Source organism: Rutilus rutilus (genome assembly GCF_951802725.1).
Source record: "Rutilus rutilus genome assembly, chromosome: 8".
In the NCBI taxonomy this organism is placed as follows: Eukaryota; Metazoa; Chordata; class Actinopteri; order Cypriniformes; family Leuciscidae; genus Rutilus; species Rutilus rutilus.
The window spans coordinates 4749978-4777272 of record NC_140222.1 but is presented as its reverse complement, the minus strand read 5'-3'; the positions used below and the strand labels follow the sequence as shown (position 1 = coordinate 4777272).

The 27295-nt window shown below is 37.8% G+C and overlaps 1 protein-coding gene across 3 annotated transcripts in view; it reads right to left on the bottom strand.

Moving 5' to 3' along the window:
• Nucleotides 1-27295, bottom strand: part of impact (impact RWD domain protein) — a 40342-nt gene that overhangs the window by 8560 nt on the left and 4487 nt on the right. For all 3 annotated transcript variants that reach the window (XM_084415696.1, XM_084415695.1, XM_084415697.1), the window contains 4 exons: nt 15465-15596; nt 12216-12310; nt 3842-3915; nt 517-607 (listed from right to left, as the gene is read on the bottom strand). In XM_084415696.1, coding sequence (XP_084271822.1) covers nt 517-607; nt 3842-3915; nt 12216-12310; nt 15465-15596 — 392 coding nt within the window. The remainder of the gene's footprint in view (nt 1-516; nt 608-3841; nt 3916-12215; nt 12311-15464; nt 15597-27295) is intronic.

The following is a 27295-nucleotide window of genomic DNA, read 5'->3' as shown; positions in this document are numbered from 1 at the left end:
GTATACTGGTTCTTACTGTGCGTTCACACCGCCGCCGGCGACAGCGTCAAAGTGGCAATGAGAGGCGAGCTCCGGTGAGGGCGGTGAGAGCGGCAAGAAGAGCTGAAGTCAGGTCAACTTTATGGTAATAAGCTCTGACGCGGTTCGGCGGCAACCAATCAGAATGTAGAAGTCCTCCGCCTGAGAGGATTCCAGAGAATGCAATCCTGTAAACATTGGTCTACTTCGATCTACGTCAGAGCGTCCCCGAATCTTTCTCCGGCGTCCTTGGCAGGGCGGCGAGAGCGAATTTTGCCGCTCTCGCCGGCGGCGGTGTGAACGTACAGTTAGGCTCTGGCTGTATGGAAAATACGGCTTGAACATCGTTTAAACATTCTCCTTTTGAAAGACATGTACATTTTGGGGTGAAACACTTTAAATAATTAAAGAACTGAACAAAGAAAACCCAACAGAACTCATAATATCTTGATCAACATCCACTAGCCAATCTGTCACCTGACGCAAACACACATTTACCTGCAAAAGATGCAGCAATCGCCCCCCCGCAGCGGTTTCTCCATCATCCTCGCAGTCCTGCAGGAAAGAGCTTTTATCCTCCAAGTAGATCCTGATGAAAACATGAGGGGGATTGTGAAATAAATGTTGGAAAAACTTGGCGAGAATCACGCGAACCCTCAGTGGCCACTTTCCTCAAAAACAGCCCCATTATAAATGTGTTCGAGGCGTCTGGGGTTTTGTGGGTGTATTTCAGAGCAAAATAGGAAGAGGATTTGGATGAGGAATAATATCAGGCACAGGGAGGAGTGTGGGAAATTAGGACGCCCCGCTGAGGTTATTCGGCTCGACATTGAGACCTTAAGGTCCATCATTTGGGGAATAGTTGTGTGGAGTGAATGACAGCCAGTGTTGACAGTCAGTTCGCGGACACATCGCTGCCCAGAGAGACCTTTCACCACACACGGCTCATCGTGTGTGTCGTAGACGGGAATGGAGAATCCCATGGGAATAAAGTGGCCAATCGGTGTTAAGTCACAGTGGAAATCAAGTCTCCTGTTAACCCTCTGGTGCTCTTCGTGTGTCGTCAGAAATGACAGATTTGTTTTTCTCAATGAAATGAATGTACTATATTTTAGTTTGAGAATGTTTTTTATTTAATGTGTTGTATTTTTAGGGGATTTTATGGCACTAAATTATGTTTACGCTGTATTTATAATCCATCTATTCACTTTTTGAGACCTGAAAATAAATTTCAGTCTAAAGTGCAGTCTCACTGTACGTACTTAATATGGTGGTACCAAACTTTAACTTTCAAGGGGCCGATAGAGCGATAGACTCTAAATTCAAGCTAAAATCCAGCTTTTAATGTTGTTTATGTGTCTATGTGGTGTTTTTAATATGCTTTAAGACAAACCATGTGTAAATTCATAAGCCGACAGCATTGCTGAGTATTTCCTCCTTAAAACTGCAGTGAACCAAAGACAGTCTCAAAAACACGCTTTGAAATCGCTGGTGTTTCTGACGTCACAAACTACCTTGTAACCAATCAGATCAACGTGTGATCGTCAACCAGTGGATCTCTGAGCTGAGTGAGTGAGTGGAGGCGGGGCTCATTTGCATATTCATAGAACTGCGTATATATAGAGTATATATATATAGAGAGAAAGAGAGAGAGAGAGTTTTTGTCCTAACCAGGCGCGACATGCGACGATTCTATTTTAGAAACGGTTTCTATTTTTCTGTGACGTCGCTCCTGGAACAACAAACACAAAGTGTGGCGATGATAATCTCAGGTGCTGTTTATGTGCTTTATTTAATGTTAAAAGCGTGTAATGTGACTCTGAACATCATTTAGTGCTCCAGCTTTGTAGCTGTAAAAGCAACAATGGATATAATTCACCTCAGATCTTGAAATTAAACAAATGGGAACAAGAACGTTCAAACTGTGAACAAACAAGTGTATTCTTTGACAAAGATTGTTTTAGTAACTCAGTAGCCTAAGTATTTGAATAATGTTTAAATGGTGTAATTTTGTGAGTTTGATTATGTAGCGACTTGTCCATTTTCTTGTGAGTGCCGTTGAGATTACTCTCTGCTGCTGCGAGGCTCCACCCACATGCTGTTCTGATTGGCTGTGGGTTTTGATTGATTTTTAAGCATCACGCAGTCGCGTTGCGTCTAGTATGGACAGACACATTATTTGTCGCTAGAATCTAATGTTAAATGGAAACCTACAGACGCAAATAGATAAAGTGCAATAAAATAAACACTTAAATGTGTTTTTGGATCTTTCCACTACATTATGAAAAGCCAAACAGGCCAAAAACTTTAAATTGACCAGTGCATGAAAAAACGTAACACTAGCAACAAAAACCAGCAAAAAAAAAAAAAATACAATTTTTTTTTTTTACAAATATTACTTATAAATGTGTTTTACAATCTGCATTTGAACATTTATTTTACCATTTTTTGTGAGTCTCCTGTTTTAGCAAATTTAGCTAAAGAAAAGCCTTACATTTTAGCCTTAAAGTCTCAAGCTGTTAATAAACAACAATCCAATCTTTCTGAAGTTAATGACAGACAGCAGTCAATATTTAATCACCAATGATCTTGTAACTTGTAATTAAAACATCAGCTTTACTTTGAGGTTTTGGGCGGCTCCAGGCTTCACCTTCCCAAACAGGGTTGAGAACGGAAAACCCTTGTGTCCTCATACGCCGGGGGCTTCGGGAACATGCTGAATGTCAATATCACCTGCGGTTTAATCTCACACACACACACACTCCTCCAATACTGTATGTCACTGCTCATGTCCTGAGGAACCGCCCGGGGCTACGCTCGCGTAACACACACGTCACGCACAAACATCACATTTCTTATCTCGAAATGCATAAATAATTCAAATACTTCCTGCAATTGAATAACAAACTAAGAAAAAAGATGTTCTAAAAGAATCTGATTTTGATCTTGTTCTAACAATGTTTTTGAGGCAAAAACATCTCAACTTCCTTAAAGTCTTGAAAATGAAGACTGAAGTCAATCATTTTATCCCTTAAAACTCATCTTTGATCACCAAAATTACATATTTAAAAAAGAAAAGAAAAAATGCCTTAAAATATCTTGAGTGCCTCATTTAGTATGCGCAATTCTATGAATATGCAAATGAGCCCCGCCTCCACTCACTCACTCAGCTCAGAGATCCACTGGTTGACGATCACACGTTGATCTGATTGGTTACAAGGTAGTTTGTGACGTCAGAAACACCAGCGATTTCAAAGCGTGTTTTTGAGACTGTCTTTGGTTCACTGCAGTTTTAAGGAGGAAATACTCAGCAATGGTGTCGACTTATGAATTTACACATGCTTTGTCTTAAAGCACATTAAAAACACCACATAGACACATAAACAACATTAAAAGCTGGATTTTCACCACAGGGGGACTTTAAAACAAGATAAATTTACTTGATAAGCAAAATTGCTTTGCAATGTATTAAAATATTTCATTAATTTATCTTGAATTACATTTATTTTACTTACGAAATTGGATTTTTTAAACTGTAAACGTAAAAATTTACAACATACAAAAACGTGCTTGGCCACGTCTATTAGAATGCAAATATTACAATGATTTCTTTAAATGTCTTAAAAAGTAGCTATAAAATTTCATAGATGAAAAAAATATGAAACATGCATATTTAAGGCAGAGGTTATGTACATAAAACAAACTGCACAAACGACTAAACGGAGTATGTAAAGTTAGGGTTGAACTAATTTGTCTAAAAGAAAAAAAATATTTGCTTAGCAACGGCAAAGGATTTTTTAAATTGAATTAAAAACAGAAATACCTGTATGCATAGATATTGTGAGTGGCGCTTGCAATCTTCTTGTTTTCATATAAATTATTCAGAACCCTCTGAACCTGTAGGAAAATAAATATGAAAACATGTCCAAAAACATATGTGCACTGTTCTAACATAACTGGAGTCAGAATATAAAAATATTCACACATCGACTGAAAGAGGAAAGAGGCTGCAAGCAACAGAACATTTCACAGTGATGCAACACCGACCGCTGATACACACACACACACACACCGGCACAGGCTTATTTTCCAGTCTCTGCTCATCTTTAAAGGACTGCAGGATTGTTCCATAAACAGGAGATGACATTATGACGAGAATGTATGTGTTAGATGAGTGTGTGCACAACATATTGACGCTCATAAAACACTATTTCAAAAAAACACGAGTGGACTTGAAGCGCAACTTATTACTGCGCCGTTGACCAATTCCTGCCGCAACAGGTCTGAGCATACGGTACGACTACAAAACATTCAATTAAATACAGCAGAGTAAAACAAACTCACAACCTGGAGTTATATTTAATACAAGAGCGTTTCAATAAGCCAGATAACCAATACATTTATTCATGTATGGATATAACTGAAAGCAGGTTCATTTGGAAGCAAAATGCACAACTGTTTATGTGAATGTTTGCCAGTGTTGGGGGCAACGCCATGCAATCAGATTACCTTTCAAAGTAATGAAAACATTAACATAAAAATGTGCCCGATATATTAAAGCCAATCAATAATGGATTATTTCCTTCAGCTGAGACACTTCAGATTCGCACTGTTCACCATAATGGTTTTAAATAGCTTGAAATATGAAATATGAAAGAAAAATACAGTTCAACACAAGTCTGTCATATCGGCTACATACAATTATAATGAGAACATCATTGTTAATGTGTGTTTGGGTCATGGCTTTTCATGGTGAGCCTTTTGTTTTTATAATCAGGCTCTCAAAATTATATAAAACTTTGGATTTAGATTTATCGGCCAATATATCGGTTATCGGCTTTCAAATATTAAGAATTATCGGTATCGGCGAAAATTTTAATATCGGTGCATCCCTAAAATAAATGTATTTTGGTATAGGTTTTTTTTACTAGGGCAGTGTGAAACTGGGACATTGTCACGTCTGAATAGAACAAATCTTCTACAAAATGCCTCTTAAATCTAACACTATACTAAGCGATGAGCTGAACAAGTAAAGAGGAATAAATTCATTGTACAGTATGTCAGGTGCATGTACAACAACTTTGCGTATAAATCTGGGAGCTTATGAAAGAAGCAACACATCCCTGACGCAACACACGATAATAAGCACACGAATTCAACTCGCACGACAAGCACAGTGGACTTTACACGGACTTACAGGCAATATCTGGCTTTGAAATGAAAATTTTATCCAATAACCAATAATTCTTTATATTTGATAGCCGATAACCGATAATTCTTTATATTTGAAGGCTGATAACCGATATTTCTTTATATTTGAAAGCCGATAACCGATATTTCTTTATTTTTGAAAGCCGATAACCGATAATTCTTTATATTTGAAAGCCGATAACCGATAATTCCTTATATTTGAAGGCCGATAACCGATATTTCTTTATATTTGAAAGCCGATAACCGATATTTCTTTATTTTTGAAGGCCGATAACCGATAATTCTTTATATTTGAAAGCCGATAACCGATAATTCTTTATATTTGAAAGCCGATAACCGATAATTCCTTATATTTGAAAACCGATAACCGATAATTCTTTATATTTGAAGGCCGATAACCGATAATTCTTTATATTTGAAAGCCGATAACCGATCATTCCTTATATTTGAAAACCGATAACCGAGAATTCTTTATATTTGAAGGCCGATAACCGATAATTCTTTATATTTGAAAGCCGATAACCGATAATTCCTTATATTTGAAAACCGATAACCGATAATTCTTTATATTTGAAGGCCGATAACCGATAATTCTTTATATTTGAAAGCCGATAACCGATAATTCCTTATATTTGAAAACCGATAACCGATAATTCTTTATATTTGAAGGCCGATAACATTCCTTATATTTGAAAGCCGATAACCGATATTTCTTTATTTTTGAAAGCCGATAACCAATAATTCTTTATATTTGAAGGCCGATAACCGATAATTCCTTATATTTGAAAGCCGATAACAGATAATTCTTTATATTTGAAGGCCGATAACCGATAATTTTTTATATTTGAAGGCCGATAGCCGATAATTCCTTATATTTGAAAACCGATAAACGATAATTCCTTATATTTGAAAACCGATAACCGATAATTCTTTATATTTGAAAGCCGATAACCGATAATTCTTTATATTTGAAGGCCGATAACCGATAATTCTTTGTATTTGAAAGCCGATAACCGATAATTCCTTATATTTGAAAACCGATAACCGATAATTCTTTATATTTGAAGGCCGATAACATTCCTTATATTTGAAAGCCGATAACCGATATTTCTTTATTTTTGAAGGCCGATAACCGATAATTCTTTATATTTGAAGGCCGATAACCGATAATTCCTTATATTTGAAAGCCGATAACCGATAATTCCTTATATTTGAAAGCCGATAACCGATAATTCTTTATATTTGAAGGCCGATAACCGATAATTCTTTATATTTGAAAGCCGATAGCCGATAATTCCTTATATTTGAAAACCGATAACCGATAATTCTTTATATTTGAAAACCGATAACCGATAATTCTTTATATTTGAAAGCCGATAACCGATAATTCCTTATATTTGAAAACCGATAACCGATAATTCTTTATATTTGAAGGCCGATAACCGATATATATTGGCCGATAAATCTAAATCCAAAGTTTTATATAATTTTAAGAGCCTGATTACAAAAACAAAAAGTCTCACCAGTAAAAGCCATGTCTCAAGCTTTGCTAAAAGAACCAGCTGGGCGAGAGTGACCAGATTTTGAGTGTAAATTGTCCACAACACCAAGGACTTCAGATATTGATGTGAGAACCTTGGGAAGGCCTTTCTGTCCACCAAAATGGGTTTCAGCCTATTTGTGCTGAGTGTGCCTCCATTATTGATCAAGAAAGAGAGTCAAAAATGATCCAGAGTGCTTTTCCGTACAGCCGGTCTGAAGCCACAGCACAAAAGGACGACAGCATCATGACAGCAGTTTCATTCACAAATCAAGAACACACCAAGCCCAATGCTAATGAATATTTAAGATGGCGCACTTCCCCAAAGATTGAAGCCCCTATCAGCACGATTCATCTGTTTTCTCTCTGGCTAATACTCTCTCTGTGAACACCTGTGTCAGGCGGAGGATAATGAGATATCTTTTGAATGCAATGTGCAAATCTTAAACCAAATCGCAGAAAACACATCCTTTAAAGTAAAAACCCCATTGATAGGTCCTCTGAGGTTGTGCTCGTCTATTGTGGAAACGTCTTAGTGTGGAACGGAAATCTAATTAAATGTTTTGAGATCTGTAGCTTGTGAAGATCCTTGAGTTTTTTCCCCCTGAACAAACAGGTGTGTGTTGTTCCCCGGCGTCTTCGGTTCATAGACAAACTCATTTACCAAACTTCTGTCAACAATAACCTTTTATGAAAATTAGAGCACAGCCAAACTTTGAAGTTCCTGCTATTAACACAATATCAAGCAAGCAAAGATCAAAAAGGCCTCTGAAATCCCAACAGAACTACAAAGTGAATGAGAGAAATGCCTTGCGAATGCTTTCTCGTGGCCTTGTTTGTGTGGAACGAGTGCGTCTGAAGCACTCAGACAAACCCTCTCAGCTGTTCGCCTCAACTCAACTTATACATTGATTTTATATCAAGCTTGTCTGGCTAATTTCAGTGTGATAAGGTTGTTGGGCTCGCTTCAGGGCGTCTGTATGGCACTGCACCATAACACTGATGACTGTCCAACAAGAATCCATAGGACTCATTCAGAGAAAAATACCATATACTACACCTTTACATGTTCTCTCATGCGAAAGGAGAGATTCTGCTCATCAGAAGTGGTTCAAACATGGATAAAATCACCTTTAACCTGTTTAACTAAACATAATAACCTTTATACAACACTTATAGACAAAAAAATAAATGATAAATGTGTATTTTCCCACCGGCCACTATTGTTGCCATCAACATCTTTACTCATTCTATGACCAAATTCAACAAAACTGAATAATTGTGAATTCATATATTAATACCAGACACCTTAAAGACATTACAAAGATTTTTGGTACACATTATCTTACTTTACTAACATTTTGTGAACAAACAAGAATTAAACTGCTCTGGTCATGTGACATTTTGCACTAACCGTGTGAAACAACACAAATGTAACGGAGACCCTTTTATTCTCTGCATATTTGCTGGAAATGCACTAAAACAGCAGGTGATAACATTTTCATATCTTCATAAATGAACACTTTCTTTACGGTCACGATTGTGTCCGCTGGGATTAAATGGGTTAAAGCTCCCAGAATAACAATCAGAAAAACTCAACGAGGAACTAAAAAAAAGAAGAAAAGGAAAAATAATAGCGAACACTAATGGGTCTTCAATCCAAACGAATTATAAAGAGTAATATATATATATATATATATAAGACATGTAGAGCAGATGACGTTAATCAAGCGCTCTGTCTGTGTGAAACATCATCTACCGTCTCATTTCACAGAAAGAACTGTAATTTAAGTCCTCGCTTGTCTGGGGGATTTCAAAGCAGTTTTTATATAAAGCTCCTCATTTGCATTTAGCCGTATTATATTGAAAATCATCTCACATTTGCATGCTTTAAACACACCTGTGCATAAACACACAGCATTAAAGAAGAGAACAAGATCTGCGCTCAGCACACTTACAATGTGAACAAAACACACTGTGACAAGATTAACTGGATACTGAGACATGATTATGCCTCACGCCACTCCATTCAGCAAAATGATGCGTTTCATCTGTGTCTTAACTCTTTCCACACCAGCGTTTTGCACAAAAATGGTAACGGCCACCAGAATACTTTGTTTGTGTGAATATCTGAACGTGCAATTTATCAAAAGAAAGAACTCTGCTTTAAGAAAAGAAAAAAAAATGTATTCTAGCTTCATGCATTCTTTTTTTTATCAACACTTGAATGCAGGTTTCGTTTAAAAAAGCAACATTTTGAACAAAAAACGGAGGAAATGTTGTCTACACAACGTGCATAAATTCAATGCTTTTATGGCTTATTTCAGCTTCTTTTCCTCCTGTGATTCTGTGCTCTTTCTGAAGATGCGTAATAGCGCCACCTACAGTATGACAGTGGGAACGGAAAATTACGCCAATTCGCCTTTGGCTAAGCCACACCCTAGAATGTAGATTGACCAATCACAGCGCAGCCAAGAACGAGCTCCCACAGAGGTCCGACACTTTTGCACAGCGCTCCATTGACTTTAACACAGGCGTCTCATATTTTTGGTCTCGGCAGGCTATTACCGTCGTAGTTTTATCAAAAATATGGTTAAACGTTGTGCCTGGGGCATTTGTAACACAGATACGCGTTGAGAGGTTGGAGGGGGGTGTCCGTTTTTTTTCCCTTCCCAAAACCGAAGTCAAATCCTGACAAGTGTCATCTTTGGATTAAACTGTGTCGATGTCCTCACAGTCAGCTAAACCCCTCAAGGATCAACAAGCACACTTTTGTGTGCTTTAGGTACATTTTGCTTTTAACCTTACTGTGAAGTTATACTAGTTAGACAGTTTTATGCTGTTTTAGGTTATGATTTCGGTTCTCTACCCTAATTAATGAAGAATCAAGGTGCTAGCAAGCAAGCTTAGCGATAGTTTAGTTATCACGTAAGTCAGGATTGTATGTTTTGACTAGAGGCTGGATGTTAGCTAACTTTGTTATTCAAGATACAAACACCTAACGTTAATGTTACAGACACGCTGTTGTGGTAGTTTTGAAGGTGACTAACGTTACCGCTACCGTGTTGACACAGTCGAACAATATGAAGTTGTCGTACGTAGCAACAGTAACTAAGGGGGGCGGGGCTTAGCCAAAGGTGAATTGCGGGAAAGGCCATTTTTACGTTAAAACACTTTTCTTATGCCAGCTTTATGGAATCGTTGGTTGGTTTCCTTGAAAAGTGTAAAAAAGTGTTGATTTTTTATTTATTTATGTTTTATTGATTACCTAAAACTAGGGCTGCACGATTATGACAAAAATCATAATTGTCGATTATTCCCTTGAAATTGTAATTACGATTTTCACAATTTACATTGAATGATGTTTTGAATAGCTTTATAACACTGTTTAAAGTGACTGCATCAAAATAAACAAGCTGAAAACACTCTTCCTTAAAAACGTATATTGCTTTTCTACAGCATTAAGCCTCAAATGTCAAATATGCATTTTTTTTATTTAAAGAAACCAAATCAAAGTAAAAATATGCATGGTATTATAATGCTATACTAAAATAAATTAAGAAAAAAAAAACCTTACGATAAACTGTAGAAAGAAAAACACAGAATAATGTAAGAGGACTTTATGTGATTGCGCCTTTGAACGATTTACATAATTGTGGCATTCGTAATTGCGATTACAAATTCGCTTAATTGTGCAGCCCTACCTAAACCACAAGACAATAAATATTCATTTAAATATTTTATTACTGGTAAAAAGTATTAATAATTATTATTATTTAAGCAAAGTTGTTAAGTGATCTAAATGCAAGAATGGAGTGAGTTTCGTGAGTACAAAAGAAATATTGACTAGCTAAACAGCACTGAGGGAAACCTGTTCGAAAACAGTTTTCGCTGTAAAATATCTCATATCTCAGAAAGAAAGTTATCAATGCACCATTTGTGCTATGATCATGAATAAAAGCTCGAATTCTGCATTACAGCATCTTCAAATCAGCAGCTGTACGAGTTGCACGATTAATCGCAATTTCCATGTAATCGCACTTAAATCGAGATCGCTTATCGCGATTTTAAAATCGCAAAGGCTGCGATTATTTTTTATGCGCAGTTTGTCATTGATGTACGGCTCTGTAAACGCTGCTCCATCTGAAAGCACTGTGAGTTTGGGTCACTTATAACGTGCATTTGAAAAAAAACAACACGAGTCAAATATCTTTCCAAACACGAGAATCATTTATGAACCTCGTTTTAATAACATGCAACATTTAATAACATGCATTTACTCCAAACTCACTTCATAAGGACAGTTGAGCTCCTCCTTCTGTGAGATGATGAGCTTCTGACACAGAATAAGGCAGTCGTGCATTTATAAGTCATGTTTAATCAAAGCGTTTCAATCTTCTGTTTATTCAGCTACAGCGATAGGGATTTCCTGGAATGATGCGGCATTATTGTACTTCTGCGGCGGGGCATATTTAGCGTGTTTGCGTGAGAGCGCCCTCTGGTGTTCAAATGGGGCAGTGTTTACTACCGATCAGCCACACTCCACTGACAAGCTGCGCTTAAAATAATCGCAGCCTTTGCCAAATCGCGTGCGGTTTTATTGCGATTAATCGTGCAGCCCTAGAACCCACTGAGTGTTTCACCAATGCACTTCTACTCCTCTTCTCATATTAATCTGCGGGACGAATGAAGATGTAAACAGTCAGCGCTTGGCTTCAGGCTGTCAATCACATGAAGGAAAATGGAACAAGTGTCGGTAATGTCAACGTCTTGCTTGAGGGCAGGGTGTCATTCATCTACTCAATAACAAGCGCCCACGCTCACACACACACACACACACACGCTCACACACACACTGCCAACACCTGTGCAGTCAGTTTCTGAAGAACAACTGTCAAGATCTCACACGAGCCCTGACGTAGAACACAATACAGTTTGCCGGGGTTTATGCAGCCTGTAATAATGAGAGCCGTGGAGTCAGGAGCAGGTGTGAGTGAGTCATCCCTCCATCATCTATCCCTCTGTCATCTATCCCTCCATCATCTATCCCTCCGTCATCTATCCCTCTGTCATCTATCCCTCCATCATCTATCCATCCCTCTATCATCTATCCCTCCATCATCTATCCCTCTATCCATCCCTCTATCATCTATCCCTCCGTCATCTATCCCTCTATCATCTATCCCTCCATTATCTATCCCTCTATCCATCCCTCTATCATCTATCACTCCGTCACTTCATCCATCTATCACTCCATCCATCACTCCATCCATCCATCCATCATGAATTGCAGAAGAGCTGAGAGCGAGCGCTGAGGACTCTAGAGACTGCACTGATATTGAGACGGCTGTTGTCAAACACAGACTCTACGGGCCTGATATCTTTGGCAAGAAAAAAGTTTATTTGGAACGTGTCGTGTGATAAAGTGGGTAATAATGAGTCACACCTGTTTGGGAGTCACCACTGGGGCCAAATGAGGCTGGAACGTGCTCCGTCTATCCGTGATTGTCTCTCCGTGTTTAATCAGCGGCAGCTCTTCATCTACAACAAAAACAAACAACAAAACCAAATAAAATCCGTCCTTTGAATGACTGGTCAGCTGCTAATTACTAATTAACTGGGATTGCTTTACATAAGACAAGTGGTGCTTTGAAGGGACTTTGAAAGTCAAAAGCGTCAAAGCGTGCAGAATTTCCAACTTTTCACTAACAAAATTCCCCAACAACGTACTAAGATTCATTGAATCATTCAAGAGATTTGTTCAAAAATGCTGATTAATCCAGTAATGAAACAAGTGACTTATTTATGAGTGACTCATTGAATCATTCAAGATATTCGTTCAAAAGCGCTGATTCGTTCAGTAATGAAACAAGTGAAGTATTTATGAGTGACTCATTGAATCATTCAAGATATTCGTTCAAAAGCGCTGATTCGTTCAGTAATGAAACAAGTGACGTATTTATGAGTGACTCATTGAATCATTCAAGATATTCGTTCAAAAGCGCTGATTCGTTCAGTAATGAAACAAGTGACGTATTTATGAGTGAGTCATTGAACCATTCAAGATATTCGTTCAAAAGCGCTGATTCGTTCAGTAATGAAACAAGTGACGTATTTATGAGTGACTCATTGAATCATTCAAGATATTCGTTCAAAAGCGCTGATTCGTTCAGTAATGAAACAAGTGAAGTATTTATGAGTGAGTCATTGAATAATTCAAGATATTCGTTCAAAAGCGCTGATTCGTTCAGTAATGAAACAAGTGACGTATTTATGAGTGACTCATTGAATCATTCAAGATATTCGTTCAAAAGCGCTGATTCGTTCAGTAATGAAACAAGTGAAGTATTTATGAGTGAGTCATTGAATAATTCAAGATATTCGTTCAAAAGCGCTGATTCGTTCAGTAATGAAACAAGTGAAGTATTTATGAGTGAGTCATTGAACCATTCAAGATATTCGTTCAAAAGCGCTGATTCGTTCAGTAATGAAACAAGTGAAGTATTTATGAGTGACTCATTGAATCATTCAAGATATTCGTTCAAAAGCGCTGATTCGTTCAGTAATGAAACAAGTGAAGTATTTATGAGTGAGTCATTGAATAATTCAAGATATTCGTTCAAAAGCGCTGATTCGTTCAGTAATGAAACAAGTGACGTATTTATGAGTGACTCATTGAATCATTCAAGATATTCGTTCAAAAGCGCTGATTCGTTCAGTAATGAAACAAGTGAAGTATTTATGAGTGAGTCATTGAATAATTCAAGATATTCGTTCAAAAGCGCTGATTCATTCAGTAATGAAACAAGTGACGTATTTATGAGTGAGTCATTGAATCATTCAAGATATTCGTTCAAAAGCGCTGATTCGTTCAGTAATGAAACAAGTGAGGTATTTATGAGTGAGTCATTGAATCATTCAAGATATTCGTTCAAAAGCGCTGATTCGTTCAGTAATGAAACAAGTGACGTATTTATGAGTGACTCATTGAATCATTCAAGATATTCGTTCAAAAGCGCTGATTCGTTCAGTAATGAAACAAGTGAAGTATTTATGAGTGAGTCATTGAATAATTCAAGATATTCGTTCAAAAGCGCTGATTCATTCAGTAATGAAACAAGTGACGTATTTATGAGTGAGTCATTGAATCATTCAAGATATTCGTTCAAAAGCGCTGATTCGTTCAGTAATGAAACAAGTGACGTATTTATGAGTGACTCATTGAATCATTCAAGATATTCGTTCAAAAGCGCTGATTCGTTCAGTAATGAAACAAGTGAAGTATTTATGAGTGAGTCATTGAATAATTCAAGATATTCGTTCAAAAGCGCTGATTCGTTCAGTAATGAAACAAGTGAAGTATTTATGAGTGACTCATTGAATCATTCAAGATATTCGTTCAAAAGCGCTGATTCGTTCAGTAATGAAACAAGTGACGTATTTATGAGTGACTCATTGAATCATTCAAGATATTCGTTCAAAAGCGCTGATTCGTTCAGTAATGAAACAAGTGACGTATTTATGAGTGAGTCATTGAACCATTCAAGATATTCGTTCAAAAGCGCTGATTCGTTCAGTAATGAAACAAGTGACGTATTTATGAGTGACTCATTGAATCATTCAAGATATTCGTTCAAAAGCGCTGATTCGTTCAGTAATGAAACAAGTGAAGTATTTATGAGTGACTCATTGAATCATTCAAGATATTCGTTCAAAAGCGCTGATTCGTTCAGTAATGAAACAAGTGAAGTATTTATGAGTGACTCATTGAATCATTCAAGATATTCGTTCAAAAGCGCTGATTCGTTCAGTACTGAAACAAGTGACGTATTTATGAGTGACTCATTGAATCATTCAAGATATTCGTTCAAAAGCGCTGATTCGTTCAGTAATGAAACAAGTGAGGTATTTATGAGTGAGTCATTGAATCATTCAAGATATTCGTTCAAAAGCGCTGATTCGTTCAGTAATGAAACAAGTGAAGTGAGTCACTGAATCATTCATTCAAACCAATTTTTTTAATTTTTTTTAATATAATTCTGATTAATTAAAATATTTAAATAGACAGCAGCAATTGAGATTTTGTCAGAACCTCTAATAAAATCACGTTAATTTGTTTAGAATAGTGGGAGAATCGTGATCTTTGTTTGAAACAAAAAAAAAATCCTGATTCTCAATTTATCCAGAATCGTGCAGCTCTAGCACACGTACACAAGAATCACTGTGAGTGGCCTTATAAGTGTGAGAACATTACATTTCATACAGAGATATTTCATCTTACATATATTTCATCACTGACAGTGAAAAAGCTGCTGCTTTTAATTATAGCTCGAGCTGCGAGGCTTCTCTGTATGACAATGCAACTGTGTGTATGTACAAGAGGTCTGCAACTGTGCTTGAACAGGTTTTGAGAATGGCACGCTTGGCATTGATCAAGGATGTCTTTAGAGAGATTCATATGTTTGCTGAGACTGATGAAAGGATTTATGCAAATGACTAACCTTGGGCAAACAGTCTCTCATACAATACTCAAATTCATTAAAATCAGAACTAGGCTAAGAACATATACAAGTGCATATGCACATGTTGTAAATTAGGCAGACAATTATTATGAATGAGAACCAGTGTTTAATGTCAGATTCTCATTATGAATTGCACTGGAATAGTGAATGAACAGTGGAAAACTGGGACGCACCGTCGGCAGCGTCGGAGAAGTGCTGAGCTGACTGGTTGGTCAGTTTTAAAACACTGTAGTCTGGAAGATCGTCCTCGTCGTAGTCGTGCCCTTCTTCCTCCGTCGTCATCGTCTTCCCCGTATCTGGTCTTTCTAAAAACAGACAAGCGTAGACGGATGGAGAGCGGCGTAACCTAACAATTTAACAAACCATTGCACATTTCAATCAATTACACAAGGACACGCGCTGAAGCATGCAAGACATGAGTCTAAGAAAACCACGTTTAATGATTAAAATAAGATGTTTCGAGATGAGTGTAAATAATGAAAGGTCAGTGACATCCCTCCACAAGTTTCCTTTATTAATCAGCAAACATACTTAAATGGAAATAATCCTCAACATCTCTTTTGATACGGCACGCACTCCTAAAGGGTCAAAAGGGCACGTTCAAGCACTTCCATCAAGAGCAAAATAGCTAATAACATAAACATTGCATTTGCATGGAAACATCCCAATGAGCCTCTTTCATGAAACACGAGCAGAATATCTGTTTAAGCTGAATATAAATACATTAATGTGTAAAATGTTGAATGCAACAACCTAGACTCTAAAAAAATAAAGGTTCTTTATTGCTATATATGTGGTTTCATCCATGGAACATTTTCATTGGTTCTTTAGATTGTTAAAATGTTCTTCAAATTAAGAAAAATTGTTGTTTTATTGTCCGTGTCAACGTCACTTTATTTTTTATAGCACAGTTAAAACAACACGTTGACCATTGTGCTTTACATTTGTTAAATAACATACATCACACCACAATAAGACACATAAAACAGTCAGTCAATGAGTTTTAAGCTGTGATTTAAATTAATATACAATAATGATATAATGAGTTTAGGCGCAGCTACAGCAAAAGCACGACCCCCTCTTTGCTTCTGTTTAGACCTGGGAATGTTTAGTGGGTTTAGGGTCGCTGGTCTCAACGTTCTTCCAGACTGATATTTAGTCAGGAGATGCAAAAGATAGGATTTTGCGAGTGGATTTGTATACTAATAAAAGGAGTTTAAAATCAACTCTGGAACGTACCAGATAGTCCCGGTGATATGTGAAAACGATGTTCACTTTTTCATAAAAGCATGAAACTTGGTGCACGCTCAAGCGCTTGCGATAGTAAATTAAGAGTACATGAAATAAGCTTAATTTCATTCTGCATCTTCTCAGATTCTGCGATTTCATTGTAATCCTTTTCACAATGTCATTGAATTCAACATTAACTATTCGCCGGAACGGTTTATGATGTTGTACATGGTATCATTGTAATCACTGACCATCAAAACACAGGGGTAGACCTCACCTTTTCCATGTTATCATGTTTGGCTCAGGAGATATGATGCAAAATTTGGTTATGGCAGAAAGTAAAATGGCCGCCACGAGGCATTTTTGCAATGGCTCCATTTCCGAAAATTTTCAGGGCCTCAAACTGTACAAGTTGGTGAACATATCACCTAAAATTTTGCATATATCACCTGGACTAAGAAGCCAGTGCAATGAAACCAAGGTTTTTGCAACCAACTTTTTGCAATGGAGAAATAAATGTATGATTGACTCATTTCCTTGTAGAGCGTGCACTGTCTTGAGGAGATCAAAGCACGGATAGCAATTTCAAGACTTTTAAGCGTCAAACACGATTTCATCTTGGATAAATGACATAAGTGGAAAAAACGTGATTATTCTACCATGGAATTAATCTTTTTATCCAACTTAAGGGAGCTGTCAATATGCAGTTCAGTTCAGTTTGTTTTTATTTGATAGGGACAAAGCATGTTAATGAACATCTGCACAAACTACACAATGTTAACAAGACGGATTATAGCCATTGCTAATTTATGTCCGCAGTCCCTAGGCAGGTACACACAAAAACAAATACTCAGCACACAACACTACAAAAAAAAAACACACATGCACACATGACAAGGGCCCAAAATCTATATCCGATATACCCCTGGCTTCACTAAGGTAAAAAACAATAATCTCTGTCTTACTTTCATTTAGAAATTTGAAGCCATCCAGGATCCAAGTCATTTTTATGCGTCAGCAGCAAATAAAGCTCTATATCGTCCACAAAACAGTGAAACACAATGTTGTTCTCCTTTAAAATAGAGTCCAGTGGGAGCAAATAAAGTGAGAACAAAATAGGGCCAAGGATCGAGCCTTGAGGCACACCACAAGTAAGAGGTGCTGATCTAGAGGAACAGACAGTCAGATCAAACTTAAACCACTTCAGGACCTTTCCCAGGATCCCCACATACTGCTCCAACAGCAAGATCAGAACAGTGTGATGATCTATTGTGTCAAAAGCAGAAGTTAAATCCAATAAAATTGGATCTTCGGTCAATAGCAAGTCATTAAAAACATTCACGCGGGCTATCACAGTCAAATGGGGTAAAACCAGACTGGTAAGTTTAGAAAATCTTACTTCCTTCTAAAGAAATTGTGTAATTGATGGTCAAGACAAGGCAAGTTTATTTATTTAGCACATTTCATACACTATGGTAATTTAAAGTGCTTTACATAGAAAGGAATTAAAATAATCACAAAATAACAGCAAGGGAAATTAAAACAGTTATAAAAGGACTTAAAAGAGTCAAAAGATGATACATAGATACATTTCTCATCTGGAAAAACAGTTTTTTTTAGCTGCTTGTTTTACTGTGAGATTTTCCCATGTTGATTGTACTCTGTGTCTGTGGTGGTCTTTCAGTGTGCCTAAGTAATCAATGGATAGAAAACTACCTTTTTCTAAAGAATTTGACACAAATGATGAAAGATGGGAAACCGTTCTGAAATTAGCCACTTTTATTTATAATCTAAAGTACACTAAGACTCAAATCACTGGCAGCCATTTTGGCAATTTGAAACGAGAAACTAAATGAGAACTAAATGAAATCGCAATCAGCCGTTCCAGCTGTTCTGAAGTACAGCATTAAGATTCAGTGACAAAAACAGCTTTCCCACACATTTCGTCCAAAGAATTAATTTCTATTACATTGCTTATACTGGATAAAGATGTTTCAAAATCCCTTTGTATTTTCATTTGCATGCCGTCAGGTATCAGGTCTTGGCATCAGGGGCATTGGAACAAGTGGGAGGAAGGCATTATAAATCTCACAGTGCCTCTCTTCAGAAGCACAACATGGTTTTAAACACCTAGTTGACATTTACGAGACACTATTTGAAAGCTTAAACACTAAAGTTCATTGATCAGGTCTAAAGCTTTATGAATATAAAAATGCATAATTTGCAGAAGACTTTTCTTCACATCTGTTGTTCACATTCTCTGTCCTCGGGAAGTTTGTTCAGCGCCAGATGTGTCTCGGATAATGAATATTAATCGCATTCTGTGACGGTTGGCAGAGGTTTCTGCTTGATCATAAAGTTGACGTTTTACATCAAGCCAAGCCAACCTCTTTAAAATATCATTGCAATTTTCCCAAAAGTGTGAGGGAGACCAGTTTCTGAAAGTTCAAGTGGTTGCGATTAAATGCCAACGTGCAAATGTCAAAGATATCCTGAGATCTGAATGAACTCTAAAAGGGGGTTCCCAAGCACCTTGACATTTACATGATTTTAAGGATTTCAATCACTTTTACATCACAAATCACAAAATTGTCCATGACTGTGGAAATCTTGAAAAACATGGAAATGTTAGGAATAAAGTGCAACAGTTATTCTGTGTGTTAGTTTGTCTGTATGAGACTAGCAGTGAGCTAGATCAACATTAGAATAACATACTGATCACATTCTAACATTTCATCATGTTGAGCTGTGTAACATTGATTAGTTTTATGTACATTTGCTCATTTGTTTAATAAAGCTCATGCAAGAGCGGCGTCTCTGTCGAGTCGAAGTTAGTCGCGGACGCTAGCTCTCGGCATCTCGAAAACGCCACGCTGATATTGATCCTCGTTTTAGTTCTCCTTTTGTCCCAAAGTCTGCTTGAACGAAACAACAACAGCGTGAGCGCGCCGCTAGACGTAACGCAGTTGTCCACGTCTGTCGCCATGGTTACTATGGCAGATCGAGCGGAAACCAGGGATAACGCGGATATTACGTCACTGACAGACGACACTGACAAGGGACGAGCCATTATTTAAAATGGGAATTTCTCTGAAATGAACAATCTTTGGGAACATTTGGGATATTGCCAGTACACAACTGCAGGAAATATATCACACTGTGCAAGTGATTTTTGGATATTTTATTACAAAATTCTTACATATTGTACCTTTAAGCACATATTACCGCCTCTGCCCTGTTGACCGCTAAATTAACCATATTTAAACAACAAGTAAGGGAGCTCATCAGAAAATACCTCTGAAACGCTTGGCTTTTCATCCCCGTTTTCGTTTAGCAAAACTGAGGCAAATCAATTTGGGAATTTAATTATAGCTTGTCTAAAAATTAAACTGGTTCCAAAGCTTTAACGACCTTAGACTGCTTTCCATTTCTCCCCAACGCCCCCACATCTCAGTGTCAGACGTGAATATTCATGCCCAACGGAAATATATACAAAAAAACAACCTTTTGATCTCTCTGAGGGGCCTTCACCACACAACCTGCTGTAACTAGCATCTCATCTACATAATTACTGTAGAAACAGAGCTGATGTTTGCAGAGTATGAAGGGAGGCGGCACTTTTCATGACACCGTCAAGTATTAGGCCTGTAATCATTTCGTTGATGAGGGAAGACGCTAATTACATTCCCTCTGAAGTTTGATATTAGATTAAGTTACTTCTTCCGAAGTGACGTCACCGACAAGCACGGGAGCCGTGTGTATTTAGGCCTGTTTTGTTTACTAAAATGTGTGGGGGGAACAAATTAGCATCGCTAATGTAATATTCGCAGTACAAAAAAGAAACGACTGCACGCATACTGAGCACATCACCGTGAAACAATGGGGGTTGCGGAAACACACGCAGAGTCGTCGAATCCAAAACGTTCATTTGAAAACAAAGGAAATCAAGTTGGAACGAAACAGATGTTCAAAACAGGTAATCAGGGCCGTCCGTGTCTTCAAAACACTAATGAATCATTCAAAAGACTGATTCTCTGTAGGGCACGAGCAACCTGTCGAAGTCGTGATCCCGAGATTGAGAGTTAAACAACCGATGTTGTAAAACAACACAAGGGTCGTTGGCGTCAATTGCTTTCAATTAACTCGAGAAACTGAATGCAGGTTCTTTGCCAAACCTTTTTAATCCGCACACACTGGTTTCAGCAGAACTTGAGTTCATGGGACTTGATTTCCTGCATAAAATCCCTTCCAAAGACCAGTTTAAACCGTAGTTTTCTACGGTTTTAGAGGGTTTTTGGGCACTTGTCAGCTGGTTACTGTGGAAGACCAGCTAACCTCACTTAAAGTCCCCCGGTAGTCAATCATTTTATCCTTTAAAACATTTAAAAAAAAAATTATTCATGCCTTAAAATATCTTGAATGTAACTCGACACCCATGCCTCATTTAGTATTTGTGGTTCTATGAATATGCAAATGAGCCCCGCCTCCACTCACTCACTCACTCAGCTCAGAGATCCACTGGTTGACGATCACACGTTGATCTGATTGGTTACAAGGTAGTTTGTGACGTCAGAAACACCAGCGATTTCAAAGCGTGTGTTTGAGACTGTCTTTGGTTCACTGCAGTTTTAAGGAGGAAATACTCAGCAATGGTGTCGACTTATGAATTTACACATGGTTTGACTTAAAGCATATTAAAAACACCACATAGACACATAAACAACATTAAAGCTGCCGTTGGCAAATTTTTTTTGATCATATTCAGTGAAATCGACACTATAATCCGACAGAACAACATAAATAATGTGGTTTTAGAAAAAAAACCCGAGCTTCTAACTCCACCTGCAGCGTGTTATTGGTTTTGCAAAAATCCACCGCTCCCGGATCATCGGGTCCAATCAGCGCAGGGGGGGTGTGAGATCTGACTGTCAATCACAGGTCGTGCACACGCCACAGATCCCACTCCCCCTCGCGCACGTTACAATCACATGCACACGCCTGAAGTTCGCGCAGTAACGAAGAGTGATGGCGGAAAAAGATACCAATTCCTCGGTTAACCTCAAGAGCTAGGAGGTCAGAGCTTGCAACATTTCTTCTCGACAGGTAATTGTGCTTTATCAACCATTTACTTTATGAGTACTCCATGGTGTTGATCGATGCTGATGAGACGGGCGCGTTCACAGAAAATCTGGTGCACACGCAATGACTAGTACGAACTCGATGGGAGGGCATTAGTTGATAGTGGGGGAGGGGCATGAGAGTTGTAAACATTCAAACTTTTGGCTAAGTCCACTCAATCTTCCAGGGTTGCCGACTGCAGCTTTAAAAGCTGAATTTTAATGGGGGGACTTTAAGCCTTGTTCATACTACGAATTGGGCAACGATTTTGCTGCCTGAGAACAACTAAGCCAATATGTGAAGTCTTTGATTAATTAGTTTGACCTTTGCAACGAATCTTACAACAAAGCTTAGTGTCATGAAATTGTGCCCTGCGGCAGCCTAATAAAGAATCAAAAGGAGCATAGCAAATCATGATAAGTGTGATAAACAGAGAGAATCTCATTATTTAGCAACATTACATCCCTTTATTTAACGTTTCTCTTCAAATTTAAAGGGGTCATTCAAAATGGGCTCTTAATAAAAACTGGCTGTCTATGCAAACAATTTCTGAAATATATGCAAAAAAAAAAAAAAAATGCAAACAATGTATGAAATTGGTGTTACATGACTAGACATTTTTTAGACAAAGAGATGTGTCGTTCCCTTTTGCCAAAAAAACGTCAACAGCCATAATGCACTTTGGATTTTGGACCCCCATCTCCTTTTTAGCTATTGTAACAACACAAAGGTGCTTAAAAATCGGTAAACTTATCCTTTAAAGTCCCCCTGTGGTGAAAATCCAGCTTTTAATGTTGTTTATGTGTCTATGTGGTGTTTTTAATACGCTTTAAGACAAACCATGTGTAAGTTCATGAGTCGACACCATTGCTGAGTATTTTCTGCTTAAAACTGCAGTGAACCAAAGACAGTCTCAAAAACACGCTTTGAAATCGCTGGTGTTTCTGACGTCACAAACTACCTTGTAACCAATCAGATCAACGTGTGATCGTCAACCAGTGGATCTCTGAGCTGAGTGAGTGAGTGGAGGCGGGGCTCATTTGCATATTCATAGAACCGCGCATACTAAATGAGGCAAGGGTGTCAATTCATTCAGCTACATTCAAGCTATTTTAAGGCACAAAGAAAGGAAAAAACGTTTAAATATGTCATTTTGTTGGAAAGGGATCATCGGATTTCCATTTTCCACAAGTTGGTATGATTCTTTAGGGTGTTCATGTAAAGTTTGTAATATACTTTGGTTAAAATTCCTCAATGGTTGTGTAAAACAACACCCTTTTACCTCCTCAAAAACGGCTCTGTTCACAGCGACCCGTTTCGGTGCATGTCTCTTTAAATAATAATGAGCAACTGCTCTTCTGTGAGGCGTGTCGACACAAGACATGTAAAGTGATGCCTTGGCGGACAGGGCGGGAATATGCTAATATGGGACAGTCCGTCAGCGGCCGTGGGCGGAGCATGAGCATTATGACATCATGGATTGTTTTCATAGTATGGTGGTTGTGTCCACACACTGCAAAGACACATTTATATGCAAACGCCATATAAAAGTGAATTTTGCATGGATAAAAGGATTGACTAAAGGGGGACTTTAAACTAAAACAATCAAATTGCAAGGAAAAAAGTGTGTTTAGTCCAGCAGCAAACCTCCATCATTCTGCCTGAGGACACAGAGTTTCAGTCCTGATGGTTTCTCATCGCCGCTCATGCAGGGGATTACCGTCTGCACCGCACCTTCAGATTGATTCTGCCAGCAGGGAAGAGTCTTGTAGGTGAAGGTGTCAAGACTCGACGTACAGAACGGTTACAGATGGGTGAGGGTCAAATCAGAAGGTCTATTTAAGCCCACGATCACTGTGATTATGTCCTGATTACCGTCCTTTAATTCTGTCACCTTGAACAGTTGACAGTACGGCTTAGAAAGACTGATCAATCGAACTTCAGTCTGTAATTTAGTTTCTATTAAAAGCTTGTAATGAAGCGCGGTCGGGTACGTTCCCCAACCCACACGCCCGTAATTGAGTGTCCTTCTCGAGCCACATCTGAGTTTATGGAGTGTGGCACCTTACGAAAGGCTCGTGCGAGACTTAAAATAATTAATGGGACTTGGCTAATGAACAGGACGGCTAGTCACGCGCCCATTTCCATTTTTTTTTTTTTTTTCAGCATTCAGTTGGAGATCCATTTCCCTCTCAAGTGCGCCATTCATGGAAATGCATTTGCATATTAAAACCGTTGACATACATACATAATTCAAAACGCAATTATCCCATTCAGCAAAAGGCGTGGGAGAGCTGTCCTTCAAACACAATAGCTTTTAAAAAATTTATACGGCCGCGTTTGGAAGTGGACTTTAGTCTGGCGGTGTAAATTACACACTGTATGGAACAAGTACTAATTAAAATTGATAACCAATTGACGTTATTTGTAGATTGCAAGATCATCGATGGGTAATTTCTATCGAATGTTACTGGGAGACAGACCTACAAATCAAAGACTTAAACTTTGCGATTATGGGCTGATTATGGGATGCTAACGGGAATTTATCTATCGGTAAGCCCCGCCCCCCCTTAGTTACTGTTGCTAACTCGGACAAACAAACAGAGTTAGTTGCTAACTGTCTTACAATGACAGCTGTCGGTGTGAAAACCTCGTTTTGGACACAGAAGGACCACCTCTCGTCGAGGAGCATTCATGTGGGACTTACATGGAGGGATATATAAAATATTTTAAAATAAATATAGTGGGTAACAAAGTTAATTCGGATAAGGGTAAGATTAAATGAATGTACATTTAACCAGTTTAATATGGAGGCACTGAAGTGTAGACCTTCGTTAATGTGTTTTTGACCTACACTGTACATGACGTGAGAACAGTTAGCTATTTAGGTTTGTACGTTAGCATGGACTTTAATAGTAACTTAATGAGAGACAAATTAACGTTTTCATTGGGATTGGGGTCGAATCCTTAGGGAACCAGATTACTGTCTCACATCATTGGATTAATACACAGCTTAATCCAAAGCAGACATTTTGCTCTGTCTTGTTTGGGAAATGGAATAAAATAAATGGCATTGCTCATCCTCTCAGGACACCTGGAATCAGTGTTGCACATCGTTTTACCAAGTTTTGGAGCATAAACACCATCAAAACGATGAGAGCTTCGGATCTTCCCATGTTTCTCTATGGCGCTGAAACCTAAAGATGTCAGAGTTCCCCGTGCAACTGATACTCGACTGCCATTGGCTCATCTGCGTTCGAGGGGAGGGGCTTACCGATAGGTCAGTTATAAATGAACTTTTTCACTCATCGGCCAATTTGGCCCCTACATTTTTAAGTTACCGGCCATTCAGGACTTCAACTAGCCAAAAAAATGTAAAAGGGAAACAAACCACTACGTAACAGCGTTTATATATATATATATATTTTGTTATATTGTTATGTCATATTCTTATATGTCAAATAAGCTGTGACATAATCTGGTTTAATGCCTTTTTTCTTATATATATATATTTGGATTTAATAGCCAACATTAATTTCTTATTCAAGAAGACACCGCCTACACAATTTTTGGATTGAGCCAGAAATAAACCAGCACAACCAGCACTCAGAGTCTTCACAGAGCCGAGGGCTATCATGGAGACGAGAGTGATCTCTCAGGACGCCGGTGTGATATCAGTTAATAGGGACATTTTAAGTGCCAAAAACGGCAAATTCCTTTCAGAATAAGACTTTCTCCACCTTCTGAAAAGAGTCGAGTGCCAAAACCCATCAGGGTCAATGCTGGACTTGGCACTGACCTCACGGGGCCTTTTAGAGGAAAAGATTAACAGCTTCTGTCAAGGCAGCGCGAGTCTTTTCATCGATTACGATTAGATCTCTGTGTGACGGCGAGAGAGAAGGAGCGCTCTTAAAAACACATCTACCTCTGCCTGCGACAGCTCATTTTATCCAGACAATTCGACTTTATCCAGACGCTACATCAAAGGCATGGATCCAATATCCGGCGTGCAATAATTTTGGCAAACATTATGTTCAAAGGCAAGAGAGATTAGAGGCGGATAACCAGGAGAAATGACTCTGAGACGGAGCTACTCGTGTGAAAAGCAGCACAACTTTTTACCAGCATGCGACGATTCGCAAGATTTTCAATATGCCGGAAAGCGCAGGAACTAGTAGTCCAGAGAGGATAGAGATCGGACTCTAATATTATTAATATTGTTATTAGATGTGGAGGTCCTGTCAAGCGTCACTCGGTATATCCAGGGTTATTTCCATCGTGGCGTCAGTAAACAGGTGTTACCCACAAGCACATCAGTTTAACAAACCTGTATGACGCTCGAAGACATTTTGTAGAACGTTGGGAACAGAGCGATTTTTGGACCCCATTGACTTTCACTGTATTGACGAAATAAACATTTTTCAAGATACATTGCTTGGGATGTTCCTATTTTGAAGCTGCTTTTGATAAAAGCATCAGCAAAATAAATAAACGTCGTTCTTCTGCGGAACACAAAAGAAGACATTTTGTAGAACGTTGGGAACCGAACGACTTTGGACCCCATTGACTTTCATTGTATGGATGAAATAAACATTGGTGACACTTTATAATAACTGCACGCTATTAATCATTAGTTAAGCATTAGTAAACAGTTAGTTCGTCATTTATAAAGCATTAATAGATATTAATAAGCAGTTTATAAATGCTTTGTTCTTGATTTTAAAGCATATCTATAATGTGTTTAATAATTGTATTTTCATACTTTATTAGTGATCAATTTATCATTTCTAAATGAAATATTGCATTATTTACAAACCGGTTCTTTAGGAGTTGTCAGTGGGTTCATAAGATCACTTAGAAAGTGTAAGTAAATGATTAATAAAACTGTTTAAATACATATTATTATTCAGACATATAGTGATGGTTACTTAGTGTGTTATTTATTAACATGTATTTCTACTGTAATTCAGGCAGTTATAAAGCATTTAGTAGTGGTCAGTTCACTATGTTTGTGAGCTCATCTAAAGTGAGGACTAGTTATGCCTTGTAAAGCATTTATAAAGGAGATTTAAAGACTGTTAAATGTATGTTCTGTATCAGTGTGTGTGTTTGTTTCCTTTTTCTGTTGAGAAGAAAACTGAGCCTTTAAATCTCCTTTATAAATGCTTTACAAGGCATAACTAGTCCTCACTTTAGATGAGCTCACACACATAGTGAACTGACCACTACTAAATGCTTTATAACTACCTGAATCTGCTATATTTACTTACACTTTCTAACTGATCTTATGAATCACTGACAACACCTAGTTTGTAAATAATGGTAAATAATGTAACTGGTTTATAAATAATGCTATACTTCATTTAGAAATGATAAATTGATCTTTTAAACACATAGATATGCTTATAAATCAAGAATACAGCATTTATAAACTGCTTATTAATGTCTATTAATGCTTTATAAATGATGAATTGGCTGTTTAGTAATGCTTAACTAATGATTAATAGCGTGCAGTTATTATAAAGTGTTACCTAAACGGGGTTTCAAAAATATCTTCCTTTGTGATATATATATACAGTACCAGTCAAAAGTTTGGAAACACTACTATTTTTAATGCTTTTGCTCATCAAGCCTGCAGTTAAAAACAAAAAAAACA